This window comes from Vipera berus (assembly GCF_964194415.1).
Source record: "Vipera berus genome assembly, chromosome: W".
NCBI lineage: Eukaryota > Metazoa > Chordata > Lepidosauria > Squamata > Viperidae > Vipera > Vipera berus.
Genome location: NC_138210.1, coordinates 51,669,330 through 51,692,203, shown reverse-complemented (window position 1 = coordinate 51,692,203; position 22,874 = coordinate 51,669,330). Strand labels below are relative to the sequence as shown.

The window sequence follows — 22,874 nt, the reverse complement described above, 5'->3', positions numbered from 1 at the left end:
AGTATCAAGCCATTAATACGGCACTCAGAAACTGTACCTTAATTAAGAATATGTTTCATTATTAACCTAGTCACTATAAGTGGCAAGGAATCTAGGAAGGTGGAGTAAGAATAAATCACTTAAGTCTCCCCTCCGTTGCTAGTAAGCAAGTCGAACTCTGCTTTTAGTAAAAAGGAAACACAGGAGAGTCCATAGCATTTAGCCTTTGAAGTGCTAGATCCCTTCTCATTAAAAAGTAAAATTATTATTTTTCTTAACGAATTATGAAGCTAGCAACTTTTCTGGCTTTGAGTAAAAAAAACTATATACTTATTTGTAGTCATTTGGTACCACTGATTACCTATTATTTTTTTTGCTGCTAATTTTTTTTTAACTTTTAACTCATAAATGTAGATGCTGGATAAGTATTGGGATTCTGTAATAGAACAGAATGTTCACATATTTGATGTCCTATTTTCAGCCCCGCCCCACAACACACAAAGGTGAATTTCCAGCTATTGAGTGACAACTTCCATCATTCCCTGCCGCCAGCCACACCGCCAGTTGGAATTCTGATCCAATGAAATCACATAATTTAGACAATCTTTCTCTCTGAACTGAGTAGAAACTTGGCTAAATGCATACCTCCATAAAAGAGTCTACTTGTTTAGCTGTAATACCAGGAATTTTCTCAAGATCCTGTACCTATAAAAAAGAAAAAGAAAAAAACCAAAACCACGATACAGTAAGCTACTATAGCCCATCATTTCGAACAGCACTGGGCAATCCACAGCCTTATGAACTATGATCCTCAGAACTCTCCCTAATACAGTAGACCTCAATTGAGCCCAATTTTTCTATCATGAAATGAGTTTTGCCTCATTTTACAATTATTATTATTATTTTTTTGCCAGAGTTGTTAAGCAAATCACTGCAGTTGTTGAGAGAACCATGAAGCTGTTAAATGAATCTGGCTTCCCCCCATTGACTTTGCTTGTTGGAAGCCAGCGGGGAAGTTTACAAATGGTGATCACGTGGCCCCGGGACAGTGTGATTATCAATACGTGCCAATTGCCAAGTGCCCAAATTTTGATCACATGACCATAAGGATGCTGCCACCGTTGTAAGGGTGAAAACCTGTGATAAGTCATTTTTAAAATGCCATTCTAACTTCAAGCAGTCACTAAATGAATGGTTGCAAGTCAAGGACCGCCTGTATAGTGCCACCAAAATAATCAAGTTGTGGTAGCAAAATGGTCGGGTTGTGGTGGCAAAACTGTTTTGGCTTGTTGTAGTGCAATGTCAATAAAAGGATATAAATTATACTAGAGGTTAACATTTATATCACCTATCTTCGGTGCAACACTTCCATGCCCTTGATGGTTTTCAAAGGTGAGGAGGAGGAGGTAATGGTGGTGATGATGGTGGAATTGGGAAGGATTACAAAACACTCAGATTTAATAATAATAATTATAATTATAATAATAACAACAACAACAATAATAATGTTGGAAGGGATCTTGGAGGTCATCTAGTCCAACCCCCTGCTCAGGCAGGAAACCCTAGACCAGGGGTCAGCAACCTGAAACAGTGAAAGAGCCACTTGGAACCGGTTCCCTCACAAAAGGAAAAACTGGGAGCCGCAAAAAATGTGTGTGCATGCGCGTACATGCGCACATGTGCAGAACAGGGTTTGACTGAAGAGTGGAGCCAAGGAGAGATATGCACCTACCCTGCATATTTGAATTGATTGGTTGAACTTTTTTAGTCCCACTTTTTTTTTTTGGACTGCACATGGCAGAGGACTGGGAGCCGCAGGAGACGGCTGAAAGAGCCGCATGTGGCTCCGGAGCCGCGGGTTGCAGACCTGTGCCCTAGACCATTTCAGACAAATGGCTGTCTCTTCTTAAAAACTTGCAGTGCTGGAGACAGGTTGCTTATTTGCAAATGAAGATTGCAAACATTTGAAAGAAACCAACAGTGGTACTATTATTATTGGGGCACAAAGTACAATACCATGAGGACTTTGGATTGTCTAAATTTTTGGAACAATTTACAACAGCCTAACTACAAACAATAGCTCTGTTGGGCATCACAGACTTAAGCAGGTGTCACCCCAAGCCCCAAAGAAAGAAAGCTGGCACGCAACGGCTGCAATTTATGATTAATGGAATTGGATTGTTATTACTTAAAAAAGTGTGGCACTCAGATGATAAAAAGAGTTGCTTGTCTAGATGTGAGAAATTATGGGGTCAGCAATATGTCCCCAAGTAAACTCTGCCCTCTTGAGACCACTTACCTTCTCAAAAGATCCATGATTTTCTCTCCAGCTCACAATGAGCTGTGCCTTTTTCTTGCCAATGAGGTGCAGGCCCATAAGATCTTTCACGGAACCTGAGTTCATGAGGGACAGAATATTAGCTTTGCTATGAGCCAGCTGATCTGGATGGATTGTCATCTCAAAGTCAAGGGGAGCCTTGTTTTCAGAGTCGTCTAAAATCTGAAAAACAAACGTGGAAACAGAGAGTGACCGATGAGGCTGCTTTTTAAAAACCAAACCCCTCTTACATAGCCATTTATCAACTCCCACCTCCTATTAATATAGGCAAGAATCATGGCAAAGAAATGATTGTCTAAGCCAGGGGTCTGCAACCTTGTGGCCTTCAGCTCCCAGAATTCCACAAGTCTTAAAAGTTGTCAAGGTTGCAGACCCCTGGTCTAAGCTACGAGATCTGCTCGGAGCTTTTCCCCAAAAGACCTGTTATCCACTGGTCCAATCAATTTGCCTACATCACAATACACTGTGGAATCAAACGCAGGACCTCAAAAGCAATAAGGCTGACGAAGTAATTGTTTATTCTGTGGGTGCTGGAGTAATTCCCTCCAGAAAATAATGGGTTTGGGAAGCGCCTGACAAAGGGGCTCCCACAGACAAAAGGATGCATATATATAAATTTCAGGAAAGGAGGAGAAAAAATAAGTCCAGGTGCATACTATTACCCATGCAGGGGTAACGGATGACGTAAGCATAAATATTCATAATTGGCAAACCCAGTGCTTTTTTTGTAAAAGAAAAAGGTGCCGGAACTCACACATGTCATACAACCCGCCTTGCCTACCCTACAAGGTTCCATCCAAAAAAGGTGCCGGAACTCCGTTCTGAGCGTACTATGAGAAAAAAAGCCCTGGGCAAACCTCAAATAATGAGCCTTGGTGGAGAAGTGGGCTGATGCCTCCTTAAGTAACACCAGCTGCCTGCAATTAGTGCAGGTTCGCATCCCACCAGGCTCAAGGTTGACTCAGCCTTCCATCCTTCCGAGGTAGGTAAAATGAGGACCCAGATTGTTGGGGGCAATTAAGCTGACTTTGTAATAATGCCGCTTGGGGGGTGTGTGAAAGCCCTAACAAGCAGGCATATACATAGAATGAAGGCTACTGCTAAGCTTGTAAGCCGCCCTGAGTCTTCGGAGAAGGGCGGGATATAAATGGATTTAAAATAAAAAATAAATAATAAATAAAAAAATTACTTCCCCCTCCACTGTAATTAGCCTCAAGAGTTATTGCCTTAATGAAAAGAAACGTATCAGTTATGTTCATGTAGCTCGTACCAGTTTTGATAAAGCATACCGCAAAGAGGATTTCAAGTTTGCCTTAACTAAGACACATTCTAAGTTTCTATCTTGCTAACACGATCTCATTCCTCCCAAAACATGCTTTCCTCACCACTGTTAGGTATCTATTGGCCTTCAATGTTTTGGTGAGTTATTGACCGGCCCTTAATTCGTCTGCCTAGTAGTTCCCTATACACTGAAGCTATAGTATATGACAAGACCCAGAAGCACTACCAGGTTTGAGAAGTCTCTGGACAAAGCTATTTTTCAGGGCTGCTTGTCCATTGCCCTGACTACCTCCCCCGTGACCTGCTTTTATTTAGTGACGGTAGTAACAATGCTAAGGATGTAGGGTAATTTTTTTTCCTGTGGAAAATATTTTAGTCTGGGAATGTTTGGCAAATTCAAACCAGAATGCTTTGCAGTGGTTCATCTTAAAACAACAACAGCGACTACGAGAAAGCAAAACTACACTGCTACTATTTTTGTATTCCTTATTGTCCAATGGTCTTTTCAAATTTTAAATAAAAATATTTGTGATTTTCTGTATATATCAAATTTCATAAAGCAGCTACATTTGATTCCTCCCCCCCCCCCGGACGTCAAACGATTTGGCCCTAATACCTGTGAAGACTATGACTAATAAGACAAATATGCTAACTGAATCATACTCGTTGGCCAAATTTTCTAGGAAATCCACGTCTCTAGGGCCAAAACGTCAACAGTTCTCTCTTCTTGCTGGCCATCCTACGCTGTTAAAGCTGCTGGACAGTTTCCAAATGAAATTGTTCCCCAGTGTGTGAGTAGCAGGTAGCAGAACCAATCAGATCTAGTTTTGAAGCATATGGTCGGTGCAGATATTAAAAACAGCAAAATTTCTACTCTTTCCACCGACCACAAACCTAAATTGCAGTGTCTGATTGGTTCCACTGCCTCCTCCTTATAGACCGTCTAATCCATTTTTTTTAATTATCTCCTTCGGTCTTAGTGTAATCCATAAATCATAGATTTTTGCTTACTGTGTTTATGACACACACACCCAGCCAAGTGTGGCATAGTTAACTACGATTCAGATAATCAGCACCTAGTGTGAATCATACTCTGCAAAGTTTTAATTTAAAATGACACGTGGCCCCACACTATTAACGATTATCCTGCAGTTTCTTGGATCACAGTGTACATTCCTGTTAATTAAGAGCGAGGACGTTATTAGTATGCATTACCGATCTTACAATCTTTCCTTCTCTTTAACCAATTGTCTAAAGTGCGTGAACGTACCTCAGAAAAGAGCACAAGGCCGTCCTGCACTAAGGCATCAAAGCCAAAGTCTCTCATACTTGGAGCTACTACAGTATTTGTTGCCTGGTTTCCAAGATTCAACCCCCAATTTGCACAGGGAGGTGGGAAGGCCCTCAAACCTGGGTAGTAATTTTCATGAACCAATAAGGTTCCCTATCCCAGTTCTCCCTAAGGGTCCTCCAAAAATGGCTGCACCCTCAGTTGCTATTGGCTGCAGTCACCATATGGCTTAGGATGCTAGCAGCTGACAAAACATCTGGAGGACGTAGGCTTCCAATTGACGGTCTGAAATGGCTCTTTCCCAGGGATGTTTGTTGAGTTGCCTTTAAAACTGTGATACATATGGCAAATCGGCTAGAGGGAAAATTCTGCCACCCTTCCTGTTCTTCATCAAAAGGGAGCCAAAATTGATTTACCCACCTTCTTCTTTCGGCCTCTGGTCTTCTGTTTCTTAGTAACACCTTCCTCTTGTTGACTCTTGACAGGTGTTTGCACTGGAGAGGAAAAGAAAGCAAATTGGGATCTTGCAACAGAGGAGAATAAGGAAAGTCTGACTTCGAAAGCCTCCCCAACCTTCTCACCTTGTTGGAGGGGCAGTACCCTGGCCTGTTTTCGGGGTTTTGCAGCTCGGGGGAAAAGCGCAACTTCTTTGTTCTTCAGCGTCTCGGCTTCCATTTCTAACTGCTTTTCTTTAACTCTCTGGAAGAAGCAGGGGGTAAAATAAGGGCTAATTTAAGGAGCAGGTGGGGAAAAGGAAGAACATTGCATGATTTCTTTGTGGAAAAGAAAAGACTGCTATTGAACTAATAGTTCAACCGTGATCTTACGGCAGTCAGTCATCGCCTCTATTGCTATGAACCTCTTTCCCTTCAACGCACAAGTGGCACTGAATTTACTTAACAGCATCTGCCATGAGGTTGGGGCTACCTGCCCTGTCCAAATCCCTCCCTTTTTAATTTCTCTCTTCACCGTTCCATTCAAACGGAACTGGGGCCATGGATCACTGGTTCGTTGGCCTCCATTTTGCCCTTCCTCCAAGTCTCCACTCTTATCAATCTTTTGCTTTTAAGTCAGGGGTGTCAAACTGCCGGCCTGTGGGCTGCACGCGTCATGCCGAAACCACACCCACCCCATTGCCGGCAACGGAAGAAAAGTCGCGATATGTCGCGACACGTCACGACATCCCTGTTCTAAGTGCTTCTCTCCTCTATTGCTTATTGTGAACATGAATAGTACCATGTGGTTACTTTTTCTGAATGCATGAACTGGACAGGATCAACACAGCAGAAATCAGAATATTAATCAGTGGTTTTTTTTTAAACCTCTTTGAAGTCTAACATCTACCATTCTCACAACTCTGAATTAAAAAAAAAGTGAGGAGGGCAAAAGAGAGAAAAGAGCAATTATCAGAGGAAATGCTTAGGGTGTCATCTTTTTCAGTCAAATGCATCCATTTGTGATTCGCACACAGGCTTTGAAGACAACACACATACTTCTCTTAAAAAGCTTCAACTCAGCAGAAATATTCCTATCTGTATCAAACAGAAAACAAGTACCTTGGTTTAAAGAATGGGTTAAACTCTGCTCAGTTTTCAGTATGGGTGAATTTTATTTTAAAAGACTAGAGAAAGACCCAGCCTTCTTCTAAAAATCTGACTGGTTAATGAGGACCATTTTTTTTTAAAAAAATCAATTAATCTGAGCATCCAACTAAATATTGCATTCCTATTACAGTGGTATCTTGGTATTCATCGTTCATTGGTTCCAGGAGGCGCGATGAGTACCAATCAGATTTTTCCCATAAGGAATAATATAGTTGAGTCACAAGGCAACCGATATCGACATGTTCTGGCTTGTGTGCCGAGTACCAAATCCGATGAGTTTCAAAGCAGTCGAGTACCAAGGTACCACTGTACTTAAGTCACGTCACATCACAAAAGACAGACCTTCATCTCACGACGTGTCTCATGCAGGAGTTTCAGGACGTTCAGCCGTTCCCTGCGTGGTGTGTTAAGGAGAGGTAACATCTGGCTCCCAGCCTGTTCTTTCTCTAGGGCCTCCAATCGTAGCAATCGTTCAGCCAAAGTGGGGCTGAGATTCTCAAGAGGCAGCAAACCACTAGTACAGAAAAAGGCCCGCCCCATGTCAGATTCCGTCTTGCTCCTCCAACACGCCAACCAGAGCAACAATCCCTCCTGCGTCCAGCATTCGGCAGGTGGCTTGGCTCTGTGGCATGAAAGAACTGGACTGCACCCAAAGCTACCAAATACCTGGTGACTCACCTGAGCGGCTTCAGTTCAGGTGGCCCTGGCTGTTCTTCTTGTAGGCAAGGTCTCTTGGCCTCAGGGCCTGCATCTCTGAAGCCTGGACAAGGCCTCTTGCCATCTGTGGAAGAAGAGGATCAGCTGTCTTTGCCCAACAGTCACGGTTTACGGATAAGACTTGCAACCATTCGTTCGGTGGCTGCTCAAAAGTTACAGTTGCGCCAAAAAAAAAAAAGTGACCCACAACTGTTTTTTACACTCATGACTGTCGCAGCAATCCCCACGGTCCTGGGATCGAAATCTGGACACTTGGCAACTGGTTCATATTTATGACGGCCGCAATATCCCAAAGTTATGTGAACGCCTTTTGACAAGCAAAGTCAACGGGGAAACCAGATTCACTTAACAATCATGTTTCTAACTTCACCACTGCAGCGATTCACTTAACAACCGTGGTAGGAAAGGTTGTAAAATGGGGCAAAACCCTCAAGGACCCTTACTTAGCAACAGACATTTTGTGCTCAACGGTGGCCATAAGTCGAGGTCATTAACTGTATTCAGTCAATTCAGTTCCTGCCATTGCGTGATAGGCTGGTCCACAAAACTAGTCAGGTAGGCTTGCTTCATACAATTCTGTAGGCTAAAACTGGCTGGCTTGTGACTCGGTCCATCGCCAGAACAAAGCCCTTTGTTTATCTGATAGAGAAGTATATAGAAATAAAATTCTCAAAACCCGTCTCTTCCCTATTGTCCAACTCCATTGGCCGCTTTTAGGAAAAGAAACCTTGTTTCTTACATTATGATTTTGCCCTTCACAATGTGTATTATTCAAAATTATTCCATCATGTGTCAAAATAAAAAGAGCATTAAAATAGGCCAACCAACTGAATTTGTAAAAGACAACATCCCATTATTATTATTATTATTATTATTATTATTATTATTATTATTATTATTATTATTATTATTATTATTATTATTATTATGTGTTGCTACGAAGCTATGAGATCAGGTAGGATGGAAAATTTGCCAGGAAAGTGTTCTCAGCTGTAGTCTCCGATATAATATTCCACAGGTAGTCCTCGACTTAACAACGGTTCATTTAGTGTCTATGAAGATTCTCCGTCAAACAAGGAAGTTCAGTTGCCTCCTTAAAAAGCATCTTTGGGAGTCCATTTAATGATTGTTCCAACTTACAACTGCAGTGGAAAAAAAATGGCTTATGACTATTTCTGACAACCGTCACAAAATCCCCGTGGTGGCAGGATCAAAATTCAGACACTTGGCAACTGATTCATTTGGCAATCTTCTGACAAGCCAAGTCAATGGGGAAGCCACTTGACAACCGTGTTACTAAGTCCACAACTGCAGTGATTTAATTAACAGCACTTAACAACCGTCACAGGAAAGGTTGTAAAATGGGGTAAAATTCACTTAACAATGGTCTCACTGAGCAACAGAAATTTTGGGCTCAGTTGTGGTCGTACGTTGAGGACTATCAGTGTTGTCCCACAAGTACCTTGGCTTATAGCAGGGGTCCCCAACCTGTGGGCCATGGCTCACTCATTACTGGGCTGTGGCCTAATCACAACTGGGCCGGGTGAGTGGCCAGCCGGGTGTGCGCGTACTTGCAAAAGAGGCTATCACCCAGCCCAAAAAGAAAGAAAAAAATGCCAAGCAGCTCTCCACCAGCAGTCAGCCCCCAGATCACCATAGATCAGGCATGTCAAACACAAGGCCCCGGGGCCGGATCCGGCCTGCGAAGTGGTTTCATGTGGCCCGCGAAGCCATCCTGGAAACAGTGAGGGAACGGCCCCCACTGCCTTGGCCCTGGCCCAGAGACCCTCCTCCTGCCAGAGACCCCCAGATCTGTCCCACTCCTGCCCAGGCCCCCATAGGCACCCTTGATGCGAACGATGTAGAGCTGGCCACGCCCACCCAGTAGGCCTTACACACTCTAGCCACGCCCACCCAGTAGGCCACGCCCACCCAGGCCACACCCACCCGGCCCCTTGAGGGCAACCGCAATGCTGATGCGGCCCTCAATGAAATTGAGTTTGACACCCCTGCCATAGATTAACTCCAAGGTTAACTTCAGGCCAGCAATCAAATAAGCAATATGCCAGTCGAGAAACTGCCAAAGAGCCAACAGTAAACAGCACAACCAAAAAATCTCTTAGATCGCCCCCACCAACACTGACATGGCAAGCCACGCTAGAATATAAACTGACAGCAAACTACACTTCTTACTAGCACGGATGATCTTACCTAGTTTGGATAATGAAATGTCTGCAAGCAAGCAAGCTCAGAGAATATCAAGGAGCATAAATGAAATGTCTGCAAGCAAGCAAGCTCAGAGAATATCAAGGAACCCTCAGATTAAAGCAGGGTCACCTGAGCCCCCGTTTTCACAGAGTCCTTAACAAATGGAACTAATAACTCTTTTGTTATCAGGAAAGAATTGTTTTGACTGCAGCGGGTAACAAATAAGAGCTTGGAATATGGCCATCTGTCACGTTTTGGAAGGACCTTTCTTTCCATGATTTAGAAAATTTCTAAGGATATTTCTCCGGTCACAGAAGGAAAAAAAATCAGGCAATATTTTACTTGATGCCTGAAACTATAATTTGGTAGGTTGGCCCCTTAATTCCCCACCAACTCTTTATATGGAAAATCCCAGTCTTTACTCAGGAAGAAGCAAGTGGAACTCCGATTTTCTTGCCGTTCTGCAGCTAGCAAAGTGCAATACGTGGTATAGGATGGCCTCCTTGTCAGAATGTTCAGAAAAAGATTAGATACACCTTTATTATGTAGCTTAATGTTATTTGAGAAATGAAGATAACAGGAAAAATAAATTTCAGAGATCCCAGAGATTTTAACTTACTCCCATCTTTCAGGTAGGAATCTACACAACACAGATTAAGACATTAGGAATAATACAGATGATTATTTCAAAGAGAAATCTTTGAAATAATTTCCAGATCTCAGGGAACCATGGCATAAACATCACCAGAAAATATGAAATGTGAAAACTTAACAATGCAAATATGCTCCTAACCCACACACGGTCCATGTTTTACAGCATTTACAACAACAACAGCAAATCAGCAGGCCAGAAGCCGAATGCGGTGTGAAAGCATCCCACCACGGTGATTGCTAACATTGCATTGTGTATGAAGTTTTAAAAAAAGATTTATTTATTTTTCTTCAATTACAACCTCAGGCAGAACTCCTAGTAACCTCTCAAAATTCCAACTGAGAAATGCTACTCTAGAGTGTTAATTCCAAGACTGAAGAAAGATCTCACCTCCCCAAAATGGAAGGTATAATGAGGTCAGCCCTCCTCCCCTTTCATGAACTTACCTGAGAGAGAACTTCCTGCTTCTGGTTGGTTGCTCAGAGTTTCACTTTTCCCAGGGTTTGCTGGTTTCCTATTACCTATATAGGCAGGTTTAGATTTGATTATTTTTTTTTGCCCCGAAACCTTTTGAAACACTTTCTTCTTTACTACATTAAGACTCGGTGTAAACCAGGGCTTTTTGACCAGTGGTACGGGTACCACCTGTGGTACATTGGCACCTAGCAGGTGGTACGCAACCGTCCTAGAAAAGTGGTAGCGGGGGAGGGGAATGAGCTGAACCAGTGGCAGCACCGCACAAGCCTGAGCGAGAGACGGCTGGAGCTGCAAGGCTGTCAGGGCTGAGCGGAAGTATCAGAATCAGCGCTTCTTCGGGGCTGTCAGGGCTCAGCGGAAGCGCCAGGATCAGCGCCAGGCTCCAGCTGGAGCTCGGTGCTGATCCTGGTGCTTCTGAGTCCAGAAGAAGATCCGATCAGCTGGAATGTTGGTTATGACCGTCTCAGTGTCCCAGGGTCATGTGAAGTGACCAAAACCAGCAGACGGGAATAAAAACCAAACACCCCCCACCCCACCCCCGCTGCCAATCCTCAACATAAATGCTCACAACAATGAAAACCTCGGACAGGAGGAAGAGCGCCGCCAGGCAGGCAGGCAGGTGTATTGCTTGGCTGTGGCTTGGGGGGCACTTTTTCAGTGCCATTGTAACTTTGAACAGTCACTAAGCGAACTGTTGTTAAGTCGAGGACTACCTGTACTTCGTGACTTTTTTCCCTTTTTGGGGGGGGGGATTATCAAGTTTTTGACCCCTTGCTAGGCGACTGGTGGTACTCGGATGTTGCCATATCCTAAAAGTGGTACAATGGGTGAAAAGGTTGAAAAGCCCTGGTGTAAACCGCTGTTTCTCAAACTTAGCAACTTGAAGATATGTGGACTTCAGCTCCCAGAATTCCCCAGCCAGCATGGCCGGTCTAGACTTTGGGAAAAAGTGTTCCGGAATGTAGGTGCCATGATGAAAAGGTCTGGCTCCCCCGCGCTCCCACCACTTGCCTAGCCTTTCTGAGTAGAGCAATTCACACCGATATTTTCTCCTTTAATCTAATTGTGGAAGCTTCAAGTGCTGAAGGCTACAGAGCAGCCTTTTTGTTGCTTGGTGGCTTCCGGAATTCCCAACTTTCCTCCAAAGCCCAGACCTCATAATTCCTGACTTACCAGTTTGTGGCAGGGCTTCTTGGGTGAAGGATTTATTCACAACTTGTTTGGACTTTGCAGCAAAGTTGAGGCTTGTGAGAGTGTCAAAGTAATACTTCTTCTCTGGAGCGATGTTTGCAATAATCAAGCTGTGGGCACTGCCTCCCAGAGAGTCCTAGAGGAGAGATTCCAGGGGAAATATCAGTCCTTGATGCCAACTCCTTCCCATCCCGGTTGGGGGGGGGGAGGAGAGAGAAAGAGAGAATCCCAATTACCTGCAACAGGCGGGTCAGTTTGCTGTCTCTATAAGGAACTCGAGGCAAGCCCTGATTAAGGGCATCAACCACCTTGCTGAGCACAAAGAGGGAGCTGTTGATCGCCCCACTCTCTTTCAGGCGTAGGCCTTTGTTGCCTGTTCTTCGATTGTCCTCGGAGCCAGCTAAGTCGATAAGGCACAGCTTCGCAGTCTGGTGAGCATACGTGGGCCAGTCCTGGATCCGGTTCACCAGAACCAGCAACACGGCGTGACTGCGGCTGGAGCGCTGGTTCAGCTGAGTCGATGCCACCGTTCGTTTTTTGCTCGCCGGTATGAAATGGCTTTCAAAGTCTGCAAAGCTAGCAATCTCCTTCTGGGTCAAGTCTGGAACCAGGATGGTGTGGTTACGATCCTCTCTGATGGGCAGGTCTCGGAGGGTGGCCTGAAGAAGGTCCAAAACCTGAGGAATGGAGGAAAAACCCTAGTTTGGATGGCGGATGCGGAATTTTAACTCTCACTCCTTGTTTAGCTTTCCCCCAGATAAGCTAATACATTCCAGCAACCGCATTTTTCCCAAAGGTGAGTAATCTGGGCATTGATTTTTAAGTTGTTTAAAAAACTGTTTCAAATCTCATTTTTCCAATGACAGGATGCTGAATCAATTTCTGCATTGGTTTCTTGTTTTTCTCTTCAAGACACTAATTTCAGTCAAACGAGCCTTTTTCCTGCCTATTCTGCTTCAGGCATAAGAGCCTTTTTTTGTTGTGATTCAGGGTCAGCCTGTGGGTTCGGCAGTTGGGTCGGACGATTCAGAGGAGGAGGAGGGGGGTGTTGGAGAGCTTGCTGAGGATAGCCTTGAGGCTCTGCAGAGCCCTCAGCCAGGCCCCTCCCATCTGGTTACGACGCAGACCCAGCTGTGTGAGCCTGACAGCGGGGATGAAGATGACCCACAGTTGGCCCTGTTCAAGGACGCCCGACGCAGGAGGCAGTCAATCAGGAGTAAACAGAGGAAGGCAATGGGGCACCTCGGAAGGAGGCAGAGAGAAGCCACGCCTTGAACTGTTTAAAAGGGGAATGTGTGGGAGGGCTGGTTTGCTGAAGGCAAATATAGCTCCTGTTTCATTGTTCGTGTTTTGGTTTTGCTCTGTTTGCTCTGTTTTGTGTCAATAAATTTGGCAGGCTTAGTTCCAGCCTCTTGCCGTTTTGTAAAGGGGTTGTCCCTGCCTTTTCTGCAGGGCCGGTAGTAGGCTGGTACAGAACATTTTTCTCCTTAACACGCCCTGTTGCATTGCTTTTGTTGCCGTGAGAGCTGTCATCTTCCAGCACTAGCCATTAATGCTGGGCTGATGATAGCTGGTGCCCAACAGAATCCTGAGAACTGTAAATTCCCACCCCTTTTTTCCTCTCCAGTCTTTTCTTCACGTGTGTCGAGACGTAGGAAATCAGGAGCCCAGAGAGAATTCAAAAGCACTACGAGATTATTTTTTGCTACCTATTCATAGGAATCTGCTCTATTAACGGTCAAGGCAATTGGTGCCAGATAAGAATCAATGGACTTCAAGGGGGAGAGCTTATGGATGATAGCGACTCCAAATTAATGTGTTCAACCCCACCTGGTCATCTCCTACACATGTCCTCTATTGTCCATATCTTTTCCCCTCTTATACTCTCAGTAGCTATTAGCTTTCTTCTTTTCCTTTGCAAGTGGTTCCTTGCCATCTGTTCCTTCCCAATAATCATCCCTCAGTTCTTCATCAATCTTTAGAACTGAAATAATTCCAGCCAGGGGCCATGTAGAATATCGTGTGTGTGTGTGTGTGTGTGTGTGTGTGTGTGATCAGAGCAGAGTTGGAAGAGCAGGAGGTGGTGAGGGACAAATGTTGCACCACCAATCAACCTGCCAATCTCCTAGGCCAAGGTAGACAAGCTTGTTGTCTTAAGGATTCACGGTCTACTTCAGTGTTGTTCAACCTCAGCAACTTTTAAGTTGGCTGAGGAATTCTGGGAACTGAAGTCCACACAGCTTAAAGCTGCTGAGGTTAAGCAACACTGGTCTGCTTTAATTAACTTAACTTCAAACTCTCCCTTCAAGAGATTAAGCTGAGATTTTCGATAAGAGGTATCTATTATGTTAGCCACTCAGTGTGTGGCGCTACTTGGCTCCCTGCAGTGCACTCTGGATAATGAACTAAACAAACGAGCAATCTTAGGCAGCCAAACTACTCTGTAATAACATTGTAGACTCCCTTGCTCTCAATGTACAAGCATGCTAAATAAAGAAATATCCCTAAGTTTACTTCTTGGGAGAGAGAGGGACTGGCAAAGTTATCAGAAAAGAATGGAAATGTGAGGCATATAAGAAATTGTGTCTCAATGTCTAACTCTACTCAGTCTGAGCTCTGACTCCAACTGCCTCTTGCTTTAGTTCCCCCTCCCCATCATGTGTTCAAATAACCTGGAATGAAAGTAGAAAAAGGATTGTCCAGAACTTCCTATACTAATCAGTAAACAAATAGTATGTTTACATCCAACACACTTTCCATTAAAAGCGGTGATAAATCCTAAAGCAGCATGGTGGGGAAAAAAAAGAAAGTTCACATGCACATCTATCATTTGCCATGATCAATTGGACATGCTCTCTCCAACAGATCTGGCTTTTTATTTCCATTATGCTTTAAATCCCCTTCTTCCCAGAAAAATCCTGTCATTCTGCGCCATTATACTTACCGGGCTCAATTTCCCCTTTGCACAATTATGTAAACCACGCATTTTTACCTTTTCTTGATAGATTTCCAGATAGGACATAGAGACAGAGTATTTGCATTTATCTTCTGAAGCATCCCTTGTCATCTGCAAGACATCTCGAACAGCTCGAGGGATCACACCTGGGCAATCTGGACTTCCCAACATGGTGTATGTCTTGCCTATGATTTGGCAGGAGACAAGATGAGAACAATATAGCATCATCATATCCTTTTAGCCCAGTTCTTTCCCCCAGATGACCCCAACCCCTCTGGGTTCATTTGGTTTCTTTGTAGCACTGCCTTATAGTCACCTGCTCCAGTTGGTCCATAAGCCAATACGCTGGCATTCTGCCCCTTCAACAGATGGTGTAAGACAGGCTTGACTGACCCCATGTAGACATCATGTTGGGTGGCTGCCTCACCATAAAATGCATCAAACCTGGTGAAGAACGTATGGATGTTAAAGGAATGCAGGACAGAGGCTTACTGGCTTCTCTGAAATTTTTCTTTAACAGTCTTGAGAAATGGGACAGCAAATCCAGATACAAAAAGTATGGGACCTGTTGGCAATCGCTGCACCGGCGGACGTTCGAGGAGAGCGCTCTCTCCGCCACCCAGTTTTCCTTCATTGGGAGACCCTGAAAAGGATCAATAGTTGCCCTGGAGGGGCGATGACCGTGAGGAGGATCCTCGACAGATCGTGGAAGGGCGGCAGTCCTTCTGTTTGATCTGAGGCAGCTCCTTTGGACCGACAGAGAAAAGATCGGCCATCAATATGGCCGATCACTAAGCCATACCAGCTGAAAGCCAAAATCACCACCAAGCACAACGAAAGCACCACAGAGGAATTGGGTGAGACCTTACCTTACCTTTCTTGTATCCCAACTATCTTCCTGTAAAAGCCTCTTGAAATTTCTTCCCCCCTTTTAACATGGTGGCGTCTGCCTACCTTGGGAAAATAAAGCTTTGAAAAGAAAAGAAAAGAACAACTAAACTAAACAATTAAATAATTGGACTTGTACCTTTTGGATATTTGGGGTCCCAAAAAGTTCCTATTTCTATGGGGACCTATTACCTTATCTACTTGTTAGGTTGGAAAAAAATTTTAAACTGGATAAAAGCCTAACTTGAGTTTGGAAAAAAACTATACATGCTATTGGGGACATCGTGTGGTGAAGCCTGGTATAGCAAGTGAATTTCTTTGTGAGACCTGCTTATTGCCTAGATTTGTCCTTGGTGTGGAAAATAACTGGAAGTAGCGAGGAAATTTAAAAATAAAAACATATATGGTTTTAGTATTATCATGTAATCATATTTTATATTTTATAATAATGATTTTATAATCAATTGCCTGAGTAGATGCTTTGAGTATATGGGGAAAAAATACAGGCCTCAAATGGAGGGAGGGGGAGAACAGGAGTTACCATGGGGCCCAGTGTGAATTACCACCTAGGAATTGTTTTTAAGTACCTTCTGGTGCCTGGTACCCCTGGCAGGTGTAGAAGATGGGAGACATCTCTCCTCTAGAAACAGGATAGTAGGGGAGGGATCTTATTAGTATAATGTAAGCAAACAGGGGCAGAGATAATGTATTCTGTTTTGGCGCTTCTGATAGATTGTAACCTCCAAAGCCTAAGCCAATGGGGCCATGGGGGAGGGAATGGGGCGTTGCGATAGGATGTATAATAATTTATGATTTTGGAATTTGGGGTGTGGTTCAGTGTTTGGCTACATTGTTTGCCTTCCTGAATCCACCAGTTTTGCAAACCGTTACTTTTTAGACTTTGTTGTGAAGTCTAATAAACTTCTTTTCTATTTGTAACACAGAGTGGATTTCAATTTGTGACTATTTTTGTGTCTAACATTGGTACTATCTAAAAAAGATAAGAATTTGAAACAGCTGGGTGGTTAAAACAACTTCTAGGAATAGTGGAGGTGGACATTCACTGACTTTTATCAAAAATAGCCTCCACTAAAGGACTATCTGTAAACACCATAGAAATGGAGGAATACTACCCACAACTTAACTATAAACTTATACTTGAAAAAATCCTTGAAGCTACTGAGCTAATGAATTCCAGATTGAAAGACAAAGGTGCCACCTTAAATTTACAAAATGAAGCCCAAGTTTCAACTGATGAACTTACAATCCAAAAAGCAACAAAAGAGGAAGAAATTAATATCAAAGAGGACTTTAAAGAACAAAAAGTACAATCTACTGAGAACTTTGATAGCCAAACCTTGATTTCAACTAAAAAAATCTGCAATTCAAAAAGCAACAGAAACCGAAGAAAGCAACACTAAGATGGAGGACGCTAAAGATCCAACAAGTACAGCATATTGAGAACCTAACCTAGACAACCAAACAACAATCACAATATTGGACATGATTTCTTACTCAAGCCAGATGAAACCGGAAGAAGACCAGACTGAACTGACGACAAATATTCTAAACCAAACATGGAGATTTGAACTATTAGAGCAGCAATCCAATGATTACAAAGGGGCCAGTTCCTTTGAAAAATTGATAACTGGATGGTCTCCCTTGATTCAAATAAGATGTGTAGGAATGAAGGGAGATTCATCTGAGGATTTAAGGCACTGGTATGGAAGCCTGTTTGGCACAAAAAGAAAACTAGAGTTAGACTTAAAAAATGGGATTTTTTCCCCACTTATAATGGAAGAGCCTAAAATCTCACTTAATGGGCTAAGGAGATTTTAAAAGATATTGATTTCATATTTAGGACTTAGATTTACAAGGGAAATGAAAATTAGCCATTAGAATATAGTTTTTAATTATAATATGGAAGTTGGATTGAGACAATAAACGATACTTTATTAGTAAGTGATGAGGTACTAGGATGAGAAATAGTATACTTGTGAAATAATGTAAGAATGTATTTAAGTAAACAATATGTGTATTTTAGATATGACAACTATTTTGTAATGAAATAAGGGAAATTTGGGTTACCCGAAATCTAAATACTGTGGATATTAAAGGCTAAAATTGGAACACTGTAATTGAAATTAGGTAAAATTTAAAAACAGGATATGTATAAGTAAAAATACATTGATAAATGTCTTAACTGTTCGAGTTATAATTAGAAATGTATTAATTTGAATGTGATATAATAATCAAGGGAAATAGAGAGGGAATTTTTGATGATGTAACCTGAGACATGTACGAAAGATCTTGTTATGGGATTATTGATTACCCAATCACCACACTGCTTCCTAAATATTTGGATGTAAAACTGGAAAATTAATAACTTTTTTTAAAAAAAAAATATAGGACCTGTTTACAATTCCCATCCCCTTCATGGATTACTGCCTTGTCGTGGCGAAGGGGCTTGCGTAATTCAATGAAGCTATGAGCTATGCCGTGCAGGGCCACCCAAGACGGAAAGGTCATAGCAGAGAGTTCTGACAAAACGTGATCCACTGGAGAAGGAAATGGCAACCCACTCCAGTATCTTTGCCATGAAAACCCTATGGACAGTACCAAAAGGCAAAACGATATGACGCTGGAAGATGAGCCCCTCAGGTCGGAAGGCGTCCAATATGCTACTGGGGAAGAGCAGAGGGCTAGTACTAGTAGCGCCAGAAAGAATGAAGCGACTGGGCCAAAGCCGAAAGGACGCTCAGCTGTGGATATGTCTGGTGGTGAAAGGAAAGTCCGATGCTGTAAAGATTTTTTCTTCATAGGAACCTGGAATGTAAGATCCATGAATCAAGGAAAGCTGGACGTGGTCAAACAAGAGATGACAAGACTAAACATCGACATCTTAGGTATCAGCGAACTAAAATGGACAGGAATGGGTGAATTTAATTCAGATGACCATCAGGTATACTACTGCGGGCAAGAATCCCTCAGAAGAAATGGAGTAGCCTTCATAGTCAATAAAAAAGTAGGAAAAGCAATACTGGGATACAATCCTCAAAATGACAGAATGATCTCAGTTCGAATCCAAGGCAAACCATTCAATATCACAGTAGTCCAAGTCTATGCCCCAACCACCAGTGCTAAAGAGGATGAAATTGACCGGTTCTATGAAGCCCTACAGCACCTTATAGAACTAACACCCAAAAATGATGTTCTTATCGTCATGGGGGATTGGAATGCTAAAGTAGGAAGCCAAAAGATAACTGGAATAACAGGCAAGTTTGGCCTTGGAGTACAAAATGAAGCAGGGCACAGGCTGATAGAATTTTGTCAAGAGAATACGATGGTCATAGCAAACACTCTTTTCCAACAACCCAAGAGACGGCTTTACACATGGACATCACCAGACGGTCAACACAGAAATCAGATTGACTATATGCTCTGCAGCCAAAGATGGAGAAGCTCTATACAGTCAATAAAAACAAGACCAGGAGCTGACTGTGGCTCAGACCATGAGCTTCTTGTTGCAAAGTTTAGGCTTAAATTAAAGAAAGTAGGGAAAAGTGCTAGGCCAGTCAGGTATGAGTTAAATCATATCCCTGTTCAATATACAGTAGAGGTGACAAATAGATTTAAGGAATTAGATCTGATAGACAGAGTGCCTGAAGAACTATGGACAGAGGTTCGCAACATTGTACAAGCGGTAGCAACCAAAACCATCCCAAAGAAAAAGAAATGCAAGAAAGCAAAATGGCTATCTGAGGAAGCTTTGCAAATAGCTGAGGAAAGGAGGGAAGCGAAAGGCAAGGGAGAAAAAGAAAGATATGCCCAATTAAATGCAGAATTCCAAAGAATAGCTAGAAGAGATAAGAATGCCTTCTTAAATGAACAATGCAAAGAAATAGAAGAAAACAATAGAATAGGGAGGACCAGAGATCTTTTCAAGAAAATTGGAGAGATGAAAGGAATGTTTCATGCAAAAATGGGCATGATAAAGGACCAAAATGGCAGGGACCTAACAGAGGCAGAAGAGATTAAGAAGAGGTGGCAAAATTACACAGAAGAACTATACAGGAATGAGCTTAACATCCCTGACAATCACAATGAGGTGGTCACTGACCTCGAGCCAGACATCCTAGAATGTGAAGTGAAGTGGGCCTTAGAAAAGCTGAGCAACAACAAAGCTAGTGGAGGTGACAGTATTCCAGCTGAGCTATTCAAAATCTTAAAAGACGATGCAGTAAAAGTGCTACACTCAATTTGCCAGCAAATTTGGAAAACTCAACAGTGGCCACAGGATTGGAAAAGATCAGTTTACATTCCAATTCCAAAGAAAGGCAATGCCAAAGAATGTTCAAACTATCGCACCATTGCACTCATTTCTCATGCTAGTAAAGTTATGCTTAAAATTCTACAAGCTAGACTCCAGCAGTATGTGGATCGAGAACTACCTGAAGTACAGGCAGGATTTCGAAGAGGCAGAGGAACTAGAGATCAAATTGCTAACATACGCTGGATCATGGAGAAAGCTAGAGAGTTCCAGAAAAACATCTACTTCTGCTTCATTGACTATGCTAAAGCCTTTGACTGTGTGGATCATAACAAACTGTGGCAAGTCCTTAAAGAGATGGGCATACCAGACCATCTTATTTGTCTCTTGAGAAACCTATATGCGGGCCAAGAAGCAACAGTGAGAACTGGACACGGAACCACTGATTGGTTCAAAATTGGGAAAGGGGTCCGGCAAGGCTGTATACTGTCGCCTTGCCTATTTAATTTATATGCAGAGCACATCATGAGAAAGGCAGGGCTAGATGAATCAAAAGTTGGAATTAAGATTGCTGGAAGAAATATCAACAACCTAAGATATGCAGATGATACCACTCTAATGGCAGAAAGTGAAGAGGAACTGAAGAGTCTCTTGTTGCGAGTGAAGAAGGAGAGTGCAAAAGTTGGGTTGAAACTAAACATTAAGAAAACCAAGATCATGGCATCCGGCCCTCTCAATTCCTGGCAAATAGATGGGGAAGAAATGGAGGTAGTGACAGATTTTATTTTCCTGGGCTCCAAGATCACTGCAGATGGGGACTGTAGCCAAGAAATTAAAAGACGTTTGCTCCTGGGGAGGAAAGCCATGGCAAATCTAGACAGCACACTAAAAAGCAGAGACATCACCCTGTCAACAAAAGTGCGTATAGTCAAGGCTATGGTCTTCCCAGTTGCAATGTATGGCAGTGAAAGCTGGACCATAAGAAAGGCTGAGCGCCAAAGAATTGAGGCCTTTGAACTCTGGTGCTGGAGAAGACTCCTGCGAGTCCCTTGGACTGCAAGGCGATCAAACTGGTCAGTCCTAGAGGAGATCAATCCTGACTGCTCTTTAGAAGGCCAGATCCTGAAGCTCAAACTCAAATACTTTGGCCATCTAATGAGAAGGAAGGACTCACTGGAGAAGAGCCTAATGCTGGGAAAGATTGAGGGCAAGAGAAGAAGGGGACGACAGAGAATGAGGTGGCTGGATGGAGTCACTGAAGCAGTAGGTGTGAGCTTAAATGGACTCCAGAAGATGGTAGAGGACAGGAAGGCCTGGAGGAACATTGTCCATAGGGTCACGATGGGTCGGACACGACTTCGCAACTAACAACAACAACAATTCCCACACTCCTTTGCAATTAGATATATTTGCTGGACCTTAGCGAAAGGTACCAAATTACCTGTCTTCATATATCCACCGGTATCAAAATATCTCACGACCATGTATCTGTTCTTATGCGGCTCTTGGACTCCTTTCTCCTGAAGCTTTGAACCACAACAGACTGTTGGCATTTTACTATTTATATCCTGGATTTATTTTTTTAAAAAAACCAACTCAAGGCAGTGAGCATACTCCTTGAGTGTGGATGTCTTCCTTCTATTTTCCCCACAACAATCCTGGGAGATGGGTTGAGCTGAGAGAGAATAACCCAAAGTCACCCAACTAGATTTAATTTCTAAGGCAGAACTAAAACTCAACATCTCCTTGTATTTTAACCACTAGCTCAAACTGACTCTTGTCCATACAATGAACCCCCAGCAGTTCATTCCCATAGTACGTGCATGCAAAGAGACTAATTATAAAAAGTAGCATGACTCAGAAGAAAAAGCATCTGTCATTGCTCATTGCAGCATAGTTCAATCCTGTGGAAAATTAGGCACACTAAGAGTCATTCAAATCTATTGAATCCCCTACCCAACTTACTTGTATTTCATAGTCTTCATCTCATTTCTCCAGTTGAGAATTTCCAAGGAGTTGGAGTCCACACCTCGTACACATGGAGCTTCTTGACCTTGTCCTGTCCCCACACCTGGGCGCAGTCGTACACAAACCTGTACTTGCTCAGAGCCATTATCAGAGCGGCGGAAGTCAGCCCGGCTTAATCGCTGATGAGTTGTCATGACATTATCAGAGCGGCGGAAGTCAGCCCGGCTTAATCGCTGATGAGTTGTCATGAATACCTGTGGGGGAAAAATACATGATTGAACAAATGTATTAGCGCAGCGGACCCCAACCTTTCCGGGTTGGTGGCCCAGGGCTTGGGGGGGAGGCACCAACAGGGCCGTGCACGCACGATGCAAATGGGGCCACGAGCGCCCATCCGACGCTCGGGTGATGCTAGTGCCCACGCAATGCCGCAACGCTAGTGCAAATGGGAATGTTGTGCTTGCAGTGACACTAGCGCCAGCATAATCTTATGCAGAATTGACTTGGGAGGCCGGTGTGTGGTGTAGTTGGTTCACATAGTGTGGTGGGATGGAGGGTTTGTTATCACTGTGTGTTGGGGGGAGAGCACAGGGGGAGGCTCAGCTAATCTCAATGTACACATGTTGTACTTTGACAATAAAGGTTTATTATTAATGACGCCACGATGTTAGCACAAGTAGGGGTGGAGAGCTCACGGCAATGCTGGCTTTTGGATGCAAAAACCTCTCTGAAGTCGGGTCGGAGTCCTATTTTGCAAGGAGGCTTTTGATGGGACTTGGACTTCTTTCTAAGCACTTAAAATGGGATTTGCTTCGAAATATCAGTTTCCAAAAAAAAAAGTGTCTCCTCCACACATTGCACTCACCTTTACCAAGTCCAAACCGCTTCAGCCCGTGCAAAGTCGGAACCCAATCTCCGTTTGTATTTGGCGCCCGCCCCGTAATAGGAAACAGACCAATGGGAGAAAAGAAAGGAAACAACCTTTTTCCCTCTGCGCATGCGCAACTCTCTGAAGTGTGGCGAGCTCTAGAGCAGTGTGAAGGGAGGGGAAACA

General features: G+C 43.3%; 1 protein-coding gene across 1 annotated transcript; it reads right to left on the bottom strand.

The window, feature by feature from the left end:
• Nucleotides 1–456: 456 nt before the first annotated feature.
• Nucleotides 457–22,720, bottom strand: LOC308676681 (kinesin-like protein KIF22). The gene is made up of 12 exons (XM_081342670.1): nucleotides 22,686–22,720; nucleotides 21,818–22,074; nucleotides 15,011–15,138; nucleotides 14,731–14,879; nucleotides 11,975–12,415; nucleotides 11,721–11,874; nucleotides 7,172–7,274; nucleotides 6,836–7,007; nucleotides 5,471–5,588; nucleotides 5,310–5,383; nucleotides 2,279–2,479; nucleotides 457–684 (listed from the first exon to the last, which is right to left on the bottom strand). Exons 2-12 carry the CDS (start codon nucleotides 22,066–22,068, stop codon nucleotides 613–615), a joined length of 1,863 nt encoding a protein of 620 aa, XP_081198796.1. The 5' UTR covers nucleotides 22,069–22,074; nucleotides 22,686–22,720; the 3' UTR covers nucleotides 457–612.
• Between the last annotated feature and the right edge of the window lie 154 nt (nucleotides 22,721–22,874).

Excerpts from the sequence above, each read along its gene's own strand:
- LOC308676681 (XM_081342670.1), bottom strand. The coding sequence starts at position 22,068 with ATGACAACTCATCAGCGATTAAGCCGGGCTGACTTCCGCCGCTCTGAT. Across the intron at positions 15,139-21,817 it reads ATGAAGACTATGAAATACAA|GTTTGATGCATTTTATGGTG; the intron begins GTAAGTTGGGTA and ends GTTCTTCACCAG. Across the intron at positions 7,008-7,171 it reads CCTGAACTGAAGCCGCTCAG|TGGTTTGCTGCCTCTTGAGA; the intron begins GTGAGTCACCAG and ends TTTCTGTACTAG.